Source organism: Pangasianodon hypophthalmus, chromosome 3 (genome assembly GCF_027358585.1).
Source record: "Pangasianodon hypophthalmus isolate fPanHyp1 chromosome 3, fPanHyp1.pri, whole genome shotgun sequence".
Taxonomy (NCBI): Eukaryota; Metazoa; Chordata; class Actinopteri; order Siluriformes; family Pangasiidae; genus Pangasianodon; species Pangasianodon hypophthalmus.
Genome location: NC_069712.1, coordinates 27,448,711 through 27,468,265, shown reverse-complemented (window position 1 = coordinate 27,468,265; position 19,555 = coordinate 27,448,711). Strand labels below are relative to the sequence as shown.

The window sequence follows — 19,555 nt, the reverse complement described above, 5'->3', positions numbered from 1 at the left end:
TTCACGTTTGGCCTTTAGCCCATTTTTTTCGTCCTTCTAAGTCCCAGGTCTGTCCACCTAGCTTCTCCCATGTTTCCCGACAGATCTTTGCAACTGAGGTCAACTCACACCGGGATCAGATCATTGAGCTGGATAAGACAGGCACCCATCTGAAATACTTCAGCCAGAAGCAGGATGTGGTCCTGATTAAAAACCTGCTCCTAAGTGTGCAAAGCCGCTGGGACAAAGTAGTGCAGCGTTCGGTGGAGCGAGGACGCCTGCTGGATGATGCGAGGAAACGTGCAAAGCAGGTGTGGAATTAAAAAGTTTAAAAAAAAAAAAAAAAAAAAAAAAAAAAAAAGATCAAAAGATTTTTTTTTTTTTTTAAAGTTTCTATTTATTTTACTTTGGGTAGAGAGTCAATCAAAACATATACATACTATATTTAGTTATAAATGCTACCTATGCAGACAGCGAAGTAATATTAAGATTTTACTGCCAATATGCTACATAGATCCTGAGAAAAATTATTTAGCAAGTTTCTAGCAAAACATCGCAAATTTAGCTGGTCATCTAGCATGGTCTTTCTTGCCTCTATGCTTGTCTTTAACCTGTTTGTTTTGAGGAAGATGAATGCATGTTAAACATCCATTACATACATACATACATACATACATACATACATCTAGCTAATCAGTCCACAAATATTGTAGTGTCAGTTCTGTGGTGCATTTCAGTTCAGAATGAGGTTCACCTCAAACCTGAACTAGCAACAAAATCCCATATAGTGAAATACAGAAGTCATTAAATAAAACATTTTTTTTTTCATCTTCCTGCAGTTTCATGAAAGCTGGACCAAGCTCATGGAGTGGCTGGAGGAGTCAGAGAGAGCTCTGGACTCAGAGCTGGAGATCGCTAATGACCCCGACAAGATCAAAATGCAGCTGTCTCAGCACAAGGTGACTGGATCTCACCACACCCTATCCCTTTGTAAACCAATAATTACACACTTCCTTCCCAGAATCCTGCTGATCTTCTGCACCTTTGTGTGTCTTAACCATTTCCGTTTGCACATCTGTAATGAAGTAGTGAATTACTTTCCAGCTTGGCATGAATCATGGCATAAACCAGCTGCGCTCTCTCCCTCATCTCAGTTGCTGTGTTATTTCCTGTCATGGAATCACTCCCTCACACTGATATGATAAGATCTATCAGAATCCTGTGTCCCATTTGGCATTAAAACAGTGTATACTGTCTCGCCTTGTGAGATAGTGTTTTTTTTTTTTAACCACTATTTACCTTTAAAAAAAAATCCTGATTAACAAAAACTGACTCACAAAAAAGCCCTAAAGTCATTGAGTGAGGCTGTAAGGATTATACAATTAATTTTACACTTTTTTACTTAGTTGTTCCATAACTATTTAAACAAAACATAGTCTTTAATAAGTAGACGTACCTGAAACACTAAAAATATACTTAAATTTAATACATTTAGCCTGGCTCTAATTTCCTACTCTTATTATCACTTTCGTATTATCTTCACCCTGTGGAATAGTATCATATTGATTGCACATGCCTTTTGCCCCTCATAATCAGGAAAATCATTTACGGTCATTTTTCCCCAAAAAGAAAATCATAAATATCGTCTACTGATTCTAATACCGCTGCTGTTCTCTTCTAAAAGTAGCATGACTCAGGGTTGTTGACAGTAGAGAAGAGAGCACAGTGCCATGTAATTAACAGCTCAGCAGTGTGGACTCAGCAGATCCCTTCACATTCTGTTGACTCAGCTGTGCAATCTAACTCCAATCAGCCACATATCAAACTGCTGGTTTCACTATGTGTGTCCTTGAGGCTAAAAGTTAACCCTGGCACTCTCTTCGTTGGCATTTATAGGAGTTCCAGAAGGCCCTGGGTGCCAAGCATTCTGTGTACGACACCACCAGCCGCACAGGCCGAGCCTTGAAGGACAAGACCTCACTCCAGGATGACAACCAGAAACTGGACAACATGCTCTGCGAGCTCAGAGACAAGTGGGACACGGTTTGTGGCAAGTCCGTAGAAAGGTATGTTTATATTCTCTAAGCTGAAGATGTCCACTGCCTTACCATATAAATTGAATTCATGGTTTTATTTGGAGGTGATATCTGTAGTGAAACTAAAAGCTAATTAAAAATTAAAAATTTTTAAATTAATAAAATATTCCTATTCAAATAAATTTCTATGGAAAACTGGCATTTCTATGTCATTGAATTGTTATAAATGCAAGTATTTGACTTCAAATATTCTTTTGTTACAGGCAGAACAAGCTGGAGGAGGCTCTGCTGTTCTCAGGCCAGTTCACTGACGCTCTGCAGGCTCTGATTGACTGGCTTTATAAAGTAGAGCCACAGCTGGCAGAGGACCAGCCTGTACATGGAGACATTGATTTGGTACTCAACCTCATTGACAGCCACAAGGTACTGCTGGCCCACTGATTGTGTTCTTTGGGAATGTTTCACTGTAAAGCACACCTAAAGGCTTTTGCAACTAGCTTACTACAGAATTAAACAGGAATGATTAATTATTGTATTGCATTTCTGCTTGTATGCCTTAATAGAGTCTAGTTTCAAAATACTCCTTCATGTGCTTCTATTTCTGGGCCTTCTGTTATGGTTTGAGAATGTCAGTTTTCTTCCCTCTGCTTCTTGTCCAAGTTTGTCACTGCAGGTTTCAATTAGACAACATAGCTTAGTCACTGAACAAAACTTCATCTCCACTTTTCTTTCCCCCTTCACGAGCCTCTTTTTACCTCTCTGATTAAGGGTTAATCTCCTCAAATTGAAGGGCCTTGGGCTCAGATTACTGAATCTGCAGTGTTTTTAGATACGTCTGTTCCACTTTTCTGCTAATCAGTGCTGATCAAATTCTTTGTTTTCTGGATCGGATTTAAACTTGAGAGACAGAATTGTGTCAAAGGGTTCACGTTTCTGTGGGGTTTGGATTTTGATTCCAAGCAAAACCGACACTTTTGGCTTGTTTGCTATTTGATTTGGTTTCACACTGCACATAATTACATGAACCAAAAAGCAAAAATAAAATGTTGGCAAAGGGGCATTAAGGGTTGAAAACATGCTCATAAAAACTCATTCACTGGTCAGAAATATGGTGACTGAAAAAAAGTAAGCAAATCTTTGCTGAGAGCATGCAAAAATCACAGAGCCAGCACTAAATCATTAGATAATTATATAAAATAACTAGTTTAAAACATTTTGTATATTGCATCCAGCATTTAATTTCTCTTTTCTTCCATCGGCCCAGACGTTCAGAGCACATGCAGCGCTCCAACTCTGTCCTTTGGCCCAGTTTTCACGGGTCAATTTAGCATCCCAAATCTACAAAAAAAATACACTGTATGGCCAAAAGTTTGTGGTCACCTGACAATCACACCTGTATGTGGGCCTTCCCTGAACTGTTGCCACAAATTTGGAAGCACACATTTGTAAAGAATGCTTCTTTTTAATCATGCAAAAGCATTTACTGGAACTAAGGGGCCCAAAAATGCTCCAGCATGATAGTGCCCCTGTGCACAAAGCAAGGCTCATAAAAACATGGTTTGAGGATGTTTGTGTGGAAAAACCTGAGCGGCCTGCTCGGAGCCCTGACCTCAACCCCACCAAACACTTTGGGATGAACTGAAACACTGACTGCACCCTAGGCCTCCTCATCCAACATTTGTGGGGCAAATTCCCATAGCCACTTGCCACAATCTAGTGGAAAGCCTTCCCAGAAGAGTGGAGGTTATTATAACAGCAAAGGGGGGACTAAATCTGGAATGGGCAAAAAGCACATATGGGTGTGATGGTCAGGTGCCACATACTTTTGGCCATATAGTGTATATGCCCACAACCCAAAATACACAGCATTTTTGGTTCAGTTCCTGCAGTTGGGTCATTTAAGGGTTGAATAACTTTCTCGCTGTAATCTAACCTCACTGCAGTGGAACCGGACTGAGACCATCTTCCTCAGACTTCCTCTGTCTCGGATTGCACCCAAATGTGACTGCTGTGTTCTCAAACTAATAAAGAACCAATAAAAAAAACTTGCCAGGGTTCAATTCAAATAGTGTAAATGTTGCATATATGGAAGCACCCTAAAACTGCATTGTACTTGATGAAGTGTTTGCATGTGTGTACGCACGTCTCACAGGTGTTTCAGAAGGAACTTGGAAAGAGGACAGGCTCTGTACAGGCTCTGAAACGTTCAGCCCGTGAGCTGATCGAGAACAGACATGATGACTCTTCCTGGGTCAAAGTTCAGATGCAGGAGCTGAGTTTGCGCTGGGAGACGGTGTGCGCCCTCTCTGTGTTCAAACAGACACGGCTGGAACAAGCTCTGTGTCAGGTACACAACTCTTAACATCACACTTCATTACAATTCAGCCAAGCCACATTCTATCTTGATTGTAAATTAAGCCTGTTCTACAGATGGGGTCATAAGTTTACATAGGCCTTGGGGAATCTGCAAAATGTTAATAATTAAAAAAGAAAAAAAGAGATCATAAAAAATTGCATTTTGGTTTTATTACTGCCCTAAATAAGCTAATACACATATAGTCCACAAGACAAAATAATAACTGAATTTACACTAATGAACCAGTTCAAAAGTTTATTCCTAAGGCTGTGTGTTGTTACCTGGATGATCAACGACTGTTTTTATGGTTTGTGATCGTTGTTGATGAGTCCCTTGTTTGTCCTGAGCAGTTAAACTGCCCACTGTTCTTCAGAAAAATCCTCCAGGTACTGCACATTCTTTGCTTTTCCAGCATCTTCTGCATATTTGACCCCGTTTCAACAGTGATTGATGTTGAGATCCATCATTTCACACTGACTACAACTAAGGGACTCATACACAACTATTACAAAAGGTGCAAATATTCATTGATGCTCAAGAAGGCAACAGAATACATTAAGAGCCGGGGGGATGTAAACTTTTGAACATGATGAACGGTGTAAATTGTTATTTTATTTAAAGATCTTATTTTTTTCATTTACGAAACGAAGAGGGGCTATAAGTCTATATTTTAAAATAAATGCCATATATTCTTTGTTTTTCAGGCAGAGGAGTTTCATTCGACTGTTCATATCCTGCTGGAGTGGTTGGCTGAAGCAGAACAGAGCCTCCGTTTCCATGGGTCTCTGCCTGAGGATGAGGAAACCCTGCGTGGCCTGATTGAACAGCACAAAGCAAGTTTCTTTTGTAGCACAAGGCCCACATACATATTATTGCCTCATAGTTAGTTATCAATCACTGATCTACTCTTGAAAAAACTGAACAAATGACACAAATAGTGGTCCACAAGTAAATAAAATTCTTATTTATATTTAAATATATCAATGCAGACATGCCCCAAAGTGATCACTTCTTGTGGTCTTTTATTTTTTCATTAACTCTTCTTATAGTGTTGTTTTGAAATTGTTAAGCCTTTAAGCCTTACATTGCTATCTGTTAACCCATCAGTGAAGCCAATAGAGTAACATAAACCATACATGGCCTCGCAAGCTGAATTAGAGCTGGCCAAAACAAGACTCAACCTCTAAAAACACATATCCCTTGAGCATGATCTCATATCTGAACCAGGAATAATTTGTTCCACATAGTTTTCACCAGACATTATTCACACACATAGAAGGTGGGTGGATGGGAAAAGTCTCACTGGAACATCCGTGTAAATTCTTATTGTTTTGACTTTGGTGTTGCCATTTGACTAATGATGGACACTGTGATCCATGCAGGAATTCATGAAGAAGCTGGAAGAAAAGAGTGTAGCTCTGGGCAAAGCCATCAGCATGGGTGAAGCCATCTTAGCTATCTGCCATCCAGACTCTATCACCACTGTGAAACACTGGAACACCATAATTAAAGCCCGCTTTGAGGAGGTCAGACTCATTCTGCTCAACTCAGTAACCTTTCACACTCCTATTCACGCAGAATTTACATGAAGTATTTTGCAGTTTAGCTTCATGACACTCATATATGCCAGTTTTTTAAAAAAAATTTTTTTACACTTTTGTACTTATGGCATATATGTGGTATAAATGCCTCACATTTTAGATTATGTGCAGTAATAATGAACTACATGACTACATTTTAATGTTTCAGAGACTGGAAAAATGAAGTTGATGGACTGCTATATTACAGTTTGCTTACAAATAAGTAATTCCATTAAGTATGAAAAGAAAAGTAGGTGTATCTAAGAAAAAAAATGAGACGAGGATACAAAACATAAGGCAGAATTCACGGAAAAATAATTGGAAAAGAACCAACACCAGGAAGTCAAGAGTTTTGCCCTGACCCTTTTGGTCTGAGACCTGATTTTTTTGAAGCTAGAGTGTATGACTTCTGACAGAAACAGATATGTTAGGAGTAATGTGTGGGGGTTCTTTTTAAGTTCTTGTAGAATCTTTATATTACATTCAGAAAGGCCGGTTAATATTTTCTAAATTATATTTTGATATATTTTTTACTATTAACATTGTAACATCCACTTTTTGTTTAAATTTTATTTGTCACATGCATAACCATACACAGTATGACTTGCAGTGAAATGCTTTATACAACTGTTCCGACATAAAATAAGAAAATATAGAGAAATATTAAATATAAAGAAAAACTATATACATAAAAATATATGAAGGGATTTAAAAAAAAGTGTGTAAGAAGTGTGTATATATGTATATATGTATATATATATATTATATATATATATATATATATATATATATATATATATATATACACATATGGATGGATATTTAGCCCATTTTTGTCATTTGTGATAAGGAACACCTATGAAACCTAACACACTAAATGTGGACATGCTGAATTGCCCCCTTTGTCTTTAGCATAAGCACACTTTTTGCACTTATCTGTACGATATTATAAACTCAACATCTCTTATTTGTGTATTTGTTGTTGCTCAGGTCACAGCGTGGGCACGGCAGCATCAGCAGAGGTTATCTAGTGCTCTGAGTGAGCTTATGGCCACTCAGGAACTCCTGGAGAATCTGCTGAGCTGGTTACAGTGGGCAGAGACCACACTCACTGAGAAAGACAAGGAGGTCCTGCCTCAGGAGATTGAGGAGATCAAAGCTCTCATCACTGAGCATCAGGTACCAGTAATATGTACCAAAACACTGCTATTCCATTGCCTCTACTTTAAGAAAGCTGTTGTTTGGTGTTTTTTTAGTTTAAAGCCTTATGATTTGATTTTGTGATTCAGACCTTCATGGAGGAGATGACCAGAAAACAACCAGATGTGGACAAAGTCACTAAAACTCATAAAAGGAAAGCCACAGCTGACCCACCAGTTCAGTCTCAGATTCCAGTACTGGAAAAAGGAAGAACAGGCCGTAGGTTTTGACATAAATCCTTAAACTATGTTTATGTTGTGTTGAGCACAAAATACAAATCTTATGTCTGTACGTGAACTTGTCTGATGATCAGGAAAGAGATCCCAGGCCCAGTCCATGTATCCAGCGACAGTCCAGGCTCCAATAGAGACTAAGAACCCAAGAGTGAACCTGTTGGTCAGTAAATGGCAGCAGGTCTGGCTTTTGGCCCTGGACAGGAGAAGAAAACTGAATGATGCACTGGACCGATTAGAGGAGGTCAGTTAGAACTACAAACTTTAGCAAATAAGCTAAAGTCTAAGTGTGTCAGATGTGATTATAACCCCCTCTCCTACATCTCCTCAGCTGAAAGAATTCGCCAACTTTGACTTTGATGTCTGGAGGAAGCGCTACATGCGATGGATGAACCACAAGAAATCACGGGTCATGGACTTCTTTCGTCGCATGGATAAGGATCAGGATGGCAAAGTCACCAGGCAGGAGTTTATTGACGGGATTCTTTCTTCAAGTAAGTAATGTTTCCTTCACTAGTTCTTAGACAAACCTAGCTTGCAGCCAGGAGGATCCCATTTGCATTTGGTATTAGCTTTCATTCAATATTAGCTACAGTTGTGGTTTAATTATTCCTTTAATTCCTGCAAAACAGATAAGATTAATAATTTCTTTCTCTGCTGCTTGTAGAGTTTCCCACCAGTCGACTGGAGATGAGTGCTGTAGCAGACATTTTTGATCGTGATGGTGACGGCTACATTGACTACTATGAGTTTGTTGCTGCTCTGCATCCAAACAAAGACGCCTACAAACCACTTACTGATGCTGATAAGATAGAAGATGAGGTATGCTTCAAGTATTTTTCTTGGGACAATATATTTCCATATGTTGTTTTTTTTTTTCTCCATTCTAATATACTGACTTTTTTTTTTTTTTTTTTTTTTTTAAATAAAGGTAACACGCCAGGTGGCAAAGTGCAAGTGTCCTAAACGGTTCCAAGTGGAGCAAATTGGTGCGAACAAATACCGGGTAAGAAACTGACCATATTACCGTTGCCATGCCTAGTATAAAGTCCAGATCTACTCCTTTGCATATGTGAAGACAATGCAAGCATGAAGCCAAAGCAAATATAGCATCCTGCAGCCCATGTCTAGTCCTGTGGTGAAAAGAGTGTTTCAATGGCAGTGTAAAATTGCGGAAAATTGGGAGTGTGCCACTGGCTTTTGTCCAGCTACTTCTTGAGACTGACTTCCCCCTTACAGCTTTTGCCAGAAGGAATGACTTCATAGCATTCTCATGTGACGTTAAATTTTTCACTTTTTAATGAAAGGGCAAGAGAGCTGCCAGAACACATTTAACCCCTTACTATATGAATTCTTGTACTGTCTTCATTGGGCAGTATTCTTTAACTGAACAAATACCAGTACAAACACAGTATGTTGATAAATGCTCTTCTAAGGAAAATGCAATGTCCTGTTCAAACAATGCTTTCTAATGTTTGTCTTTTTTATTTTTCTCCTCTGTTCAGTTCTACCTTGGAAACCAGGTATACACACACAGTGCTTCCTTAACATTGTGCTGCTGTGATTGCCTTTTCTGGTTTCACCAATTTCCTTTTTAATACTTTACCAGATTTGCACCTAGTCACTATTGAACTCAGAAGCCGATAAGCAAACAAAATGTTAAGAATGCTGGGTCTCAGCTTTGTTTTTCTCTGTATTGTCACAAATTCCATTGGAGTATTCCAATGGTGTGTAAAAGCATGTGCAGGTGGAACAGAGAGAGAGAGAGAGAGGGAGACAGAGACTAAATGAAAGAGACAGAGAGACTGCTAAAAGGTTTGTCCAGCTGTTTTACTCAGAATGACACCAAAAATGGTGTGCATTACTATGGGGTAAAAAGGCTAAAAATATTCATCATGGCTCTCGGGTGTAGAACATTACTTTTAGTGATTATTAATGCCAACATGAGCAAACTATTTTAAACAGAGGTCAGAACGAAGTGGGAGTGCTCCATCTTAGATCACAATTTGTAGTAAGAAAAGGAATGTTAGTCCTTTTTAGGAAGTTTTGACATCTCATGAATTTTACGATCTTGCCTATCTGCTTTTGAGTCACAGTACCTTTCTAACAACCTTTGTTCTCCTCCTCAGTATTTAAGTTGATTTGTGTTCATCTTCTGAGAGCTTTGAAGCATAACATGGGTGCTTGCCTTTTATTGCCTTCCTTAATGATTAAACTTCCATCTCAGAGGACCTTAACCCAAGCTAAAATAATAACTAATACTTGAGTTATTTTTCCCTTTTTCAATGTAGTCTTTGAAAGATTGAAAATGCTGTTGTTGACCCATTTTGGGAATGTAAATCACACTGAAATCATGGGCTACATGCTTTCTCAAGGTCATGCTTTGTGAAGATACACAGTAACTCATAGCTGATTATCTGGTGACGTGTTGGGGGACTGGGAAATTCATGCAAACCTCATTTTTCCTTTGCTTGTGTTCAAGCCTTTTTTGCTGTCATGTGCACCAGTTTGTTCAGTTTTTGCTGTTCCATATCAACTGAAACAATTCTTTTAACAGTTTGGTCTGGTTCACTGCTTACATGATCCGTTAATCGCCGATGAGAGTATAACAAACAGGGACAATCAAAATCTAAACTCCCAACTGCACGTTGCTGTTTTGGAAAGCTGTATCCTGGTAAATGGTCATTTCTAAGCCGTTTGTTGTGCCTTCTTTTTACTTCTTATTTGATCATGCTTCAAACTCCATCTTCTACCCGCAATCACCAAATTCACCAGTGACATTGAATCATTCCGGTTCTCACATTGAGAGGGCGGAGGCCAAAACGAGGCTCAGCAAGAGGGTCATCACTGTGTGGGAGTGTGTTGATCATGTGGAGTGTTAGAGTGGGGTCCAGCCATCTTTCCATATTGTTTTTACTGTGTCATTGGATTTTAGCCACATTGGTTCTGCATCAACGTCAACACACATTCTCTATTAGTATGGTGGTTTCTAGAAAGTGCAACCTTTGTATGTACTGTTGATTTGTGGAAAGATTTCTGTTGGTTAATGATCAGTTTAATTTGTTTTCGAACAGAAAGCATGAAGCCATAACTTACTGTGTCTTGTGAACTACACCTTGGCCATATCCAACTGGCAAACTTCATTTTGTTGATTTGTTGAATAATCAGAGTTCTACTTACCCTCCTTCCACTTTGATGCCAAAAATAGCTTTTTAGTGTATAGATTTGCTGTTCAGGAGGACGCACAACACTGCAGCACACTCTAGTGGTCTTCAGATTGGTCTTCATATCTGAAACAAAACACAACCAATTGACCTTCTAGTCAGATTATCACATCCTGATGACACATTTTAGCAATGCTCAAAATTCTTAAGCATAAATCACTACTCTTAAATGGTACATACACAGCAACAAAAGACAAGGTTTGAACCAGCTGGATTGACCATTCATTTGTATGTTCTTTGGAATGAAACTGATGTTGTGTTTATGTCCAAAATTGTTTTCTCAGCTGGGCAACAAGTGCAAACAGGGCATGTATCTAAATCCAAAACTGAGTAAATCTGATTAATACTGTGATCAGTCATCACTACATCTTTATTAATATATACAGAAATAACTATTGCTAAAAGAAGGGCTCAAAATATGTCATTGCAGTGTCCGGTTTGTGCTGTTTCCCAGCCTGTGGCTTTATGTCAGTGCTGTGTGACTTTCACACTGTGACTAAGTATTGACTCGCTACTCTCTGTTCCCTGCTCAGTTTGGAGACTCGCAGCAGCTCAGGCTGGTGCGGATCCTGCGCAGCACTGTTATGGTGCGGGTGGGAGGAGGCTGGATGGCCCTCGATGAGTTCCTAGTCAAGAACGACCCGTGTAGAGGTAATGGAGGCCCGTGTTTCATTTTGCTTGTTTTGGTTAAAAACATGCCTTGACACTCTGAAATGGCAGAGAAGTGACTGATAGGACTTGGTAGTATATATACTGTACATCGTTAGATTTCTTTTATTAGATTTATATTTTTTATTCTTACTTCTGCTATTAATGTGTATTATCTTCTTCACAAAACAGTTTGAATATATAGCCATGTACTAGAAGCCATCTTTAATGTTTATAACCAGGTTTTTTGGTCATGTACGACATTGTGGCCGAGTCTTCTGCCTCTGCATTCTGGTTGGCTGTGTATGAAGTTCTGAAAGCTTGCTGACATGTTCCTACAAAGCAGCTATCTCAGTATTCTACTCTCTGTCTCTCTCTACTGTTTTCCTGCTGAATATACCCACTGTTTTCTTTGTGCTAAGAACCCAACTATCATTTCTTCTAGTTCATCACCACGGGAGTAAAATGTTGCGCTCGGAATCAAACTCGTCCATTACTCAGTCTCCTATAGGTTGGCAACTCTCACACTTTCTCTCCTTGCTCCATCCCAGTGGTATGTGCGCAAGCCCATGTGACTGTGTGTGTGTGTGTGTGTGTGTGCGCGCACCTGAGTGTTCCGGCTGGAGCAATGGTATTCTCATTAACATTAATCCCATGCTACTTCTGAGACTTCCCTTGCATGCACTTGTTTGTTGCACTGTGTTTCCAGGCTGCTTTCCTGGCCAGTCTCTGCTGCCTCTCCGTGCGAATGCTTTGTGTGTTCTCAGCTCTTTCGATGCAGTCTGCTTGACAATCTTACTTCCATCTTTGCTCTAAATTGGGCTCGTTTTCTGTATATAAACACTATGATAAAAAAGAATACAGCTAAAACTGGTTAGTGTTAATTAGGGATGCATTGATGCCATTTTTCAGACCAAGTAAAAGTGCATGTTCCCGCAGTATTTTATGTGCAAGATGTTATGCCGTTTACACCCTATCTTTAATAGAGATCATGAGGGTATGAGAGCAGTATCTGCAAGCATTAAAAATGAGCAGTGCCATGAATTTTACTCACAAGCAAAGTGTAGTATTGTCAGAAGATGCTGTAGTAGCTCCTCTTGATGTTTTTGCAGTTTTAATTTTGCTTTGTTTTAATCATTAATCATGAAATACGTCCGAGTCGGTGTCATTTTGTATTTCTGTTCGTAAGCATGGCAATGTACACTAGGCTTACGTCACAAAACATCACGTGCTATCAGATGTCAGTATCAGAGCATTTTTCTTTAATAAGTAAATGAGCATGGTATCAGATTTATACTCTATACCAGTATCAGTATTGATGCATCCCTAATGTTAATTTAAGAATAGCCTGCTTTAAAACCTTGTTGTTAACAGAAGGATATGGAAAGAGTCTGTCTCCTGTCATAAACATGTTCAGTAGATTATACAGAATACCCATATTTTTTACCATTACATATCAGTGATGTGAAGCTGCATGCAATCTGCTCATATTAAATCGCTCACCAGACTCATCATATCATTGCCAGTCATTAGAACACATTACCTTCAAATGAAGAGTTCATTTGGACCCATTTATGCAATGGGTTTCTCTTTGTCAAATCACTTTTACTATACAGTCCATCCACTCCATATGAGCAGTGTGTGCTCCTGGTAGCTCCTGACTCATTACTGTGTGTGCACTCTTCTTAGCTAAAGGTAGGACCAACGTGGAGTTGCGAGAGAAGTTCATACTTCCGGAAGGGACCACTCAAGTGATGGCCAGCTTTCGCTACAGAGGTCGAAGGTCACGGCCATCCTCAAGGGGTGCCTCCCCGAACAGATCGAACTCCAGCCACAGTTGTCCTGCACAGCCCAATCCTGCTGCGACTGGTACACCAAAGGTGGGAGCCCTTTGTACTTGTTACTTTTGCAGAAAGTGGAACATTAAGGGCTAAGGGTATTTTTATTTGTCTCTCACAGATGCCATTAATTATCCTAACAGTTTTATAAACTATATTCAGTTCATGTGTCTATTTTTGTTCTTTCCTCAAATCACAGGTTCACCAGTTTATCAAATTGTATTAAACATGTTTATTTCTTAATAATTGCTACCTATTATACCAAAGAATTCTGTTGTTAGCAGGAGCACATTCCTGAAACACTTTCTCCAGAGTTTGTCAGATTCTTGTAATAAGATGAAAAAGATGCAGGATATATAGCTTGGCCCAGTCTACATTAATTATGCTGACAGCCTGGAAAATCAGGTCACATTGTGTTTTTGCATTCCAGTACCTACTTAGATACACCATTTAAACAATTTTTTTTTTTTAATTTTTTTTTTTTATGGAGATCCCTACTATTTTAAACCACTGTTTTATATTTCTCTATTTGATCCACCATTATTCCTCACAGACTCTCCAACATTTAACCCGCAATTATGATAAACCCTGGCTGACAAACAGCAAATCAGCTACTCCCTTAAAGACATCCGACTCTTTTGAGAGCCAGGGGTCATCCAATGAGGTATAGTGATTTAACAGGAGTGACAAAACCTAATATTGATCTAACAGTTGTCACTAACTCGCTGTCAATTTCCTGCTGTTTAACTTAACACACTGTCTGGGGTTTCAGTCTAGTCTCATTCTTAGGCTTGCTTTTGTCCACATGTTTGATTTTAACAGTGAACACCTTCTGTAATGCAGTTAGTTGTTCTGTAGAGAAATGTGTGCGTTTTTTTTTTTTTTTTTTTGGTAGTACTGGAATGGGGTACTCTCTCTTAATATCTTTTCTTATTTCAGCTGGGCTGTGCTCTCACCTTAACTACTAAAAGGAAGATTATTAATTTTATACCACAGCATGGTATAATTCTCCAATCTGTAACTTGTTAACTTCAAGAGGGAAGCTGGTGAGGAAATAAATGTTTATAGCTGTTATCACAAGTGATAACAAGAATTAACTTAATTCATAGCCTTTCCACATCATTAAATGCAACTATAAACAGTTAAAAAACACGTATTCCTTAATAAATAAAAAAAATTCAGCTCAAAATGTAATTGTTGCCAAATCGCTGTGGTATAAAGTGATAAAACACTTCAGGATATGCTGTTCTTGGAAAATAATCCATGTCAGGGTGGTAACAGTAACTCTGCATTGTCTCAGGCCATATCACACCACCATGGTGTGGATTATTTTCCTATAACAGGTTATTTCTTATGTAACTCCTTTTTTAAGACTTGCTCGCCCTGTCATGTCTGTGTTATTGTGCTTCCTGTAGAATAACTGAGGTTTATTCCCACAATGAAAATTCCAGTATGCAGCTTTATTGAAATGATGGAAATGGCTTTATATAACAACTGCATCATTGCTGTCACTTTCCATTATATTTTATGTTTAATCTTGGATTAAAAACTTAACCAGTTATTCAAAATAATGTTTTGTGTACATTACAGTACAAGACACTTCCAGCCAAGTAACACTTTCAGGGTCTAAATCAAAAGCAAGATCTTTAAAATCCTTCCGTGTGATAACTTCTAATCTGTCCTAAAAAAAAAAAACTTTTTTGCTTTCCACAGAGTACACCCATTCAAGGCAGCAAGCTCCGGTTGCCTGGCTATTTGTCAGGAAAAGGTTTCCAGTCTGGAGAGGAGGGAACCCTGATAAACGCTGCTATTCTGAAAGCTAGAAGTCAGGCTGCTGGTGAGTTAAACAATCAGCCATTCAGCGTTTATGAACTTATCAGAAGTAAATCCTTCTTTCTGATTAGTGTAGTTGCCTTGACGTCCAAATTAGACACATGCTCCTTATAGCTGGCTAAAAACATTACAGAGCACAATGCAGCATATTATATTATAGCCACAGTTGGGGTCATAAGTTTACATATGCCTTGCAGAATCTGCAAAATGCTAATAATTAAAAAAAAAAAAAAGAGGGATCATAAAAATTGCATTTTGTTTAGTACTGCCGTGAATAAGCTACTTCACATAACAGATGTTCACATACAGTCCCCTCCGAAAGTATTGGAATGGCAAGGCCAATTCTTTTGCTATATACTGAAGATATTTGGGTTTGAGATCAAAATATGAATATGAGATAGATTCGAATTTCAGCTTTCATTTCCTGATATTTACATCTAGATGAGTTACTCAACTTAGAACATGGCACCTTTTGTGCCAGACCACCCAATTTTTGGACAAGCAAAAGTATTGGAACAGATAATCTTAAAGTAAATAACACTTACTATTTGGCTGCATATCCCTTGCTTGTAATAACTGCATCAAGCCAGGGACCCACTGACATCCCCAAACTGTTGCATTCTTCTTCCACAGCTTGTGCCACAGCTTCTTTCATTTGTTGTTAGTTTTGGTGGTTTCTTCCTTTCAGTCTCCTCTTCAGGAGGTGAAATACATGCTCATTTGGGTTAAGGTCAAGTCATTGACTTGGCCAGTCTAAAACCTTCTACTTTTTAAACTGATGAAGTCTTTTTTTTGTGGTGGCAGTGTGTTTTGGGTCATTGTCTTGCTGCATGATGAAGTTCCTCCCAATAAGACTGGATGTATTTCTCTGTGACTTGGCAGACAGAATGTTTCTGTAGACTTCTGAATTCATTCTGCTTCTACCCTCATGAGTTACATCATCAATAAAGATTAGTGAGCCCATTCCAAAAGCAGCCGTGCAAGCCCAAGCCATGACACTACCGCCACCGTGCTTGACCAATGAGCTTGTATGTTTTGGATCATGAATAGGTCCTTTCTTTCTCCACACTTTGGTAGAGGTTAATCTTGGTTCCTGAACTTTTCTCATCTCTGTATTTCTTATCATCTCTTATTTCTTATATCAGACCTTCTGATTCTTATTGCTGATATGTGGTTTGCATCTTGTGGTATGACCTCTGTTTCTGCTCTCGAAGTGTTCTTTAAACAGTGGATTGTGAGTCATCCCTGCCTTGTGGAGGTTGTTGTTACTAACCGTTGTTTTCCTTGGCCGACCTGTTTGATGTCTGGTTGTTAGTACACTAGTGGTTTCTTCCATTTTCAGGACATTCCAGTTTGTTGTATTGACTATGCCAATTGCTTGTGGAATAGGTCTGATCGATTTTCCCTCTTTTCTCAGCTGTTTTTCTCCCATAGACAGCTCTCTGGTCTTCATGTTGGTTTATCCTTTTTAACAACAAATGCAGTTGATATACAGGTGAAACCCAGGGCTCAAACCAAGAGTAGACATTCAGAGCTATTAATTGTTTATAATCTCAAACAGGGCATACCATCTTCCAAGATTTTTGATCGCTTGAACAAATGGGTGGGTTCAAACAAAAGATGCCATGTTCTAAGTTGTTTAACACATCTAGATGTAAATTTCAGGAAATGAAAGCTGAAATTCTGATCTATCATCTCATATCAATCCTTTAATCTCTGACCCAAATGTCTTCAGTGTATAGCAAAAACAAAAGAATTGGCCTTGTCGTTCCAATACTTTCTGAGGGGACTGTAAAGTATGGTAGTGAATTTACACAAATGAATCAGTTCAAAACTTTATTCCTAATACTGTGTGGTGTTACCTGGATGATCAACAACTGTTTTTATGGTCCCTTGTTTGTCCTGAGCAGTTAAACTGTTCTTCTCACAGTCCTCCAGGTACTGCACATTCTTTGCTTTTCCAGCACCTTCTGCATATTTGACCCTTTCCAACAGCAGCTATATGATGTTGAGATCCATCTTTTCACACTGAGGACAACTGAGGGACTCGTACACAACTATTACAAAAGGTGCCAACTGATGCTCAAGAAGGCAGCAATATAGATTAAGAGCCAGGGGGATGTAAACTTTTGAATAGAGTGATCAGTGTAAATTGTTATTTTGTTTGAAGCTACATAAGATACTTACATGTTTCCCATAAGACAAAACAATTTGATCATCCTGTTCAAAAGTTTAATGTATCGTGTTGCCTTCTTGAGAAACAATGAATGTTTGCACCTTTTGTAATAGTTGTGTACCAGTCCCTCAGTATGAAATGATGGATCTCAACATCATATAACCACTGTTGAAAAGGGATCAAATATGCAGATGATGTTGGAAAAACAAAGAATGTGCAGTACCTGGAGGATTTTTCTGAAGAACAGTGGGCAGTTTAACTGCTCAGGACAAACAAGGGACTCGAAAACACAATGTTATAAATTGCACATATAGCACTATATACACACTGTCCCCTTTATTAGAAACACCTGTGCAGTTATCAAATCAACCAATCATATGGCAGCAGTGCAATGCATAAAATCATGCAGATACAGGTCAAAAGCTTCAGGTAATGTTGACATCAGAATGGGGAAAAGTGTGATCTCTGTGACTTTAACCATGGCATGGCTGTTGGTGCCAGATGGGCTCCATCCTGTGAGTGGAGCTTCTGCATGCTGAGATCAGAGGAGAAGGACCAGACTGGTTTGAGCTGACAGAAAGTCTGTTGTAACTAAAATAAGCACTCTTTACAACCACAGTGAGCAGAAGATCATCTCAGAACACACAACACATCAAACCTTGAGATGGATGGGCTACAGCAGCAGAGCACATCAGGTTCCACTCCTGTCAGCCAAGAACAGGAATCTAAGGCTATCATGAGCACAGATTCACTGAAACTGGACAGATGAAGACTGGAAAAAGACCAGGTGATTAGGAAGAGAAAAAAAATCTTCAACTGTCCAGTTTGGGTGAGCCTGTGCCCATGATGGCCTCAGATTCCTGTTCTTGGCTGGCAGGAGTGGATGCTGAGATGCTTTTCTACTCACCACAGTTTGAGTGATTGTGATTAAGCTGAACCTTCCTGGCAGCTTGAACCAATCTTGCCATTTTCCTCTGACCTCTCTAATCAACATCAAACTACCAGATGATCACCAGTTTATGAAATACTCAACCAGCCCATCTGCTACCAATATCCATGCCATAATCAAAGTCCCATAGATCACACTTCATTCTGATGTTTGTCCATTACATTAACATGAACATTAACTGAAGCGCTTGACCTGTATCTGCATTGTGCTGCTGCCACGATTGACTAAGTAAATAAGTGCATGAATGTGCAGGTGTTCCTAATAAAGTGGACAGTGAGTGTAGTATGCTATAATGCATCTAGAGCGCACATAAATTCAAATTAGATCAATATTTACCCAGTCACTGAATCTGTCCCCCTTCAGGACACAGTAGGATTCCCAGCAGGCCTGGCAGTAAGGCAGGGAGCCGTGGAAGCAGCCGGCGAGGGAGCGACGCCTCTGACTTTGACATCTCCGATATCCAGTCCATCTGCTCTGACGTGTCGGAGACGGTGATGGACTCTGCAAGGCCACGCTCTTCGCCCCGCCAGCCTGGAGTTAAACCCTCCAAAATCCCTACACCGCAGAGGAGAAGCACGGCCAGCAGCAAACTGGCCAAAACCACGACCAAGAGATAGTCAGCAGCTGGCTTCTATCTTTACAGCACTGTGCTGGAACACACTGGACAAAAACTGGACTCCCGAAGACACTAAAAACTGCAAAATGTCCTTATTTAAAATGAACAAGTAGCAAGTTGTAAATTATGAAAAAAAAAAAAAAAAAAAGTGTAGCAAGTTGTAAATTATTCCAAGGAGAAACGAGGTGAAGTAAGTGGGATTGATGCTGTGTGAGTGGAACATGACAGTTTTGTGTATTTGTTGTGTATTTTTAATTTCTGTGAATAATGTCGCATCAGATTTTATTTTATTGTATCGCTGCTACAACAGGAGAGGTTAGCAAGCACTGGCAGGAGAAGACGACTGTACATTGTGAAGCTAAATAATTTTCCACATTCTTGGACTGAGCTCACGTTGAAAGCTGAATGTACTGTAAATCTCCACAAGCTTGCAAATAATATTATGCCACTGCGTTTCACAAGGGCACCCTGACTATTTATTCATCTATTTAAAGTGCAATGATGTGTTGCTGAGAATGCATTTTAAAGGGCAATACAATACTAACTAATTGTAATCACTGCAAGTGCTCCTCCTAAAACACTACATGGCCTTCAAAACAAAAAAAGGCTGTCCATCATATCCACCTGCTGCATAATGTTTTAAGTTCCTAATCCTATCATTGTGTGCCATTTAACCTTGACAGGAACCTTCCACGGTTCTAACTAGCAGATATTCATAAGTGCATTCATGTCTGTGTACTGTATGACTCGGTGTCAGTGGATTACTCACATTTTTGTAATAAACCTGCTTGCAGAAAGCTATGGCAGTATTCGAAAATGCAAAGCCTGCTCCTTTTTACTGTTTAAATTTATTCACCGGATTTGTGATGTTTGTGTACCATCTTAAA

General features: G+C 39.2%; 1 protein-coding gene across 36 annotated transcripts in view; it reads left to right on the top strand.

Moving 5' to 3' along the window:
- The window catches only part of dst (dystonin), a 138,705-nt gene extending 119,214 nt beyond the window's left edge, over positions 1 to 19,491 (top strand). For 20 of the 36 annotated variants that reach the window (XM_053232745.1, XM_053232734.1, XM_053232732.1 and 17 more), the window contains 21 exons: positions 84 to 290; positions 819 to 938; positions 1,876 to 2,045; positions 2,279 to 2,438; positions 4,168 to 4,362; positions 5,076 to 5,204; positions 5,754 to 5,897; positions 6,942 to 7,130; positions 7,241 to 7,370; positions 7,465 to 7,628; positions 7,716 to 7,878; positions 8,052 to 8,206; positions 8,316 to 8,390; positions 8,890 to 8,907; positions 9,942 to 10,058; positions 11,142 to 11,259; positions 11,702 to 11,809; positions 12,946 to 13,136; positions 13,648 to 13,758; positions 14,808 to 14,931; positions 18,416 to 19,491. In XM_053232745.1, the coding sequence (XP_053088720.1) occupies positions 84 to 290; positions 819 to 938; positions 1,876 to 2,045; positions 2,279 to 2,438; positions 4,168 to 4,362; positions 5,076 to 5,204; positions 5,754 to 5,897; positions 6,942 to 7,130; positions 7,241 to 7,370; positions 7,465 to 7,628; positions 7,716 to 7,878; positions 8,052 to 8,206; positions 8,316 to 8,390; positions 8,890 to 8,907; positions 9,942 to 10,058; positions 11,142 to 11,259; positions 11,702 to 11,809; positions 12,946 to 13,136; positions 13,648 to 13,758; positions 14,808 to 14,931; positions 18,416 to 18,669 (3,042 nt within the window). In that variant the 3' untranslated portion in view covers positions 18,670 to 19,491. The remainder of the gene's footprint in view (positions 1 to 83; positions 291 to 818; positions 939 to 1,875; positions 2,046 to 2,278; positions 2,439 to 4,167; positions 4,363 to 5,075; positions 5,205 to 5,753; positions 5,898 to 6,941; positions 7,131 to 7,240; positions 7,371 to 7,464; positions 7,629 to 7,715; positions 7,879 to 8,051; positions 8,207 to 8,315; positions 8,391 to 8,889; positions 8,908 to 9,941; positions 10,059 to 11,141; positions 11,260 to 11,701; positions 11,810 to 12,945; positions 13,137 to 13,647; positions 13,759 to 14,807; positions 14,932 to 18,415) is intronic. The other 16 variants (XM_053232750.1, XM_053232744.1, XM_034303099.2 and 13 more) reach the window with 9 other exon arrangements.
- The last annotated feature ends 64 nt before the right edge of the window (positions 19,492 to 19,555 follow it).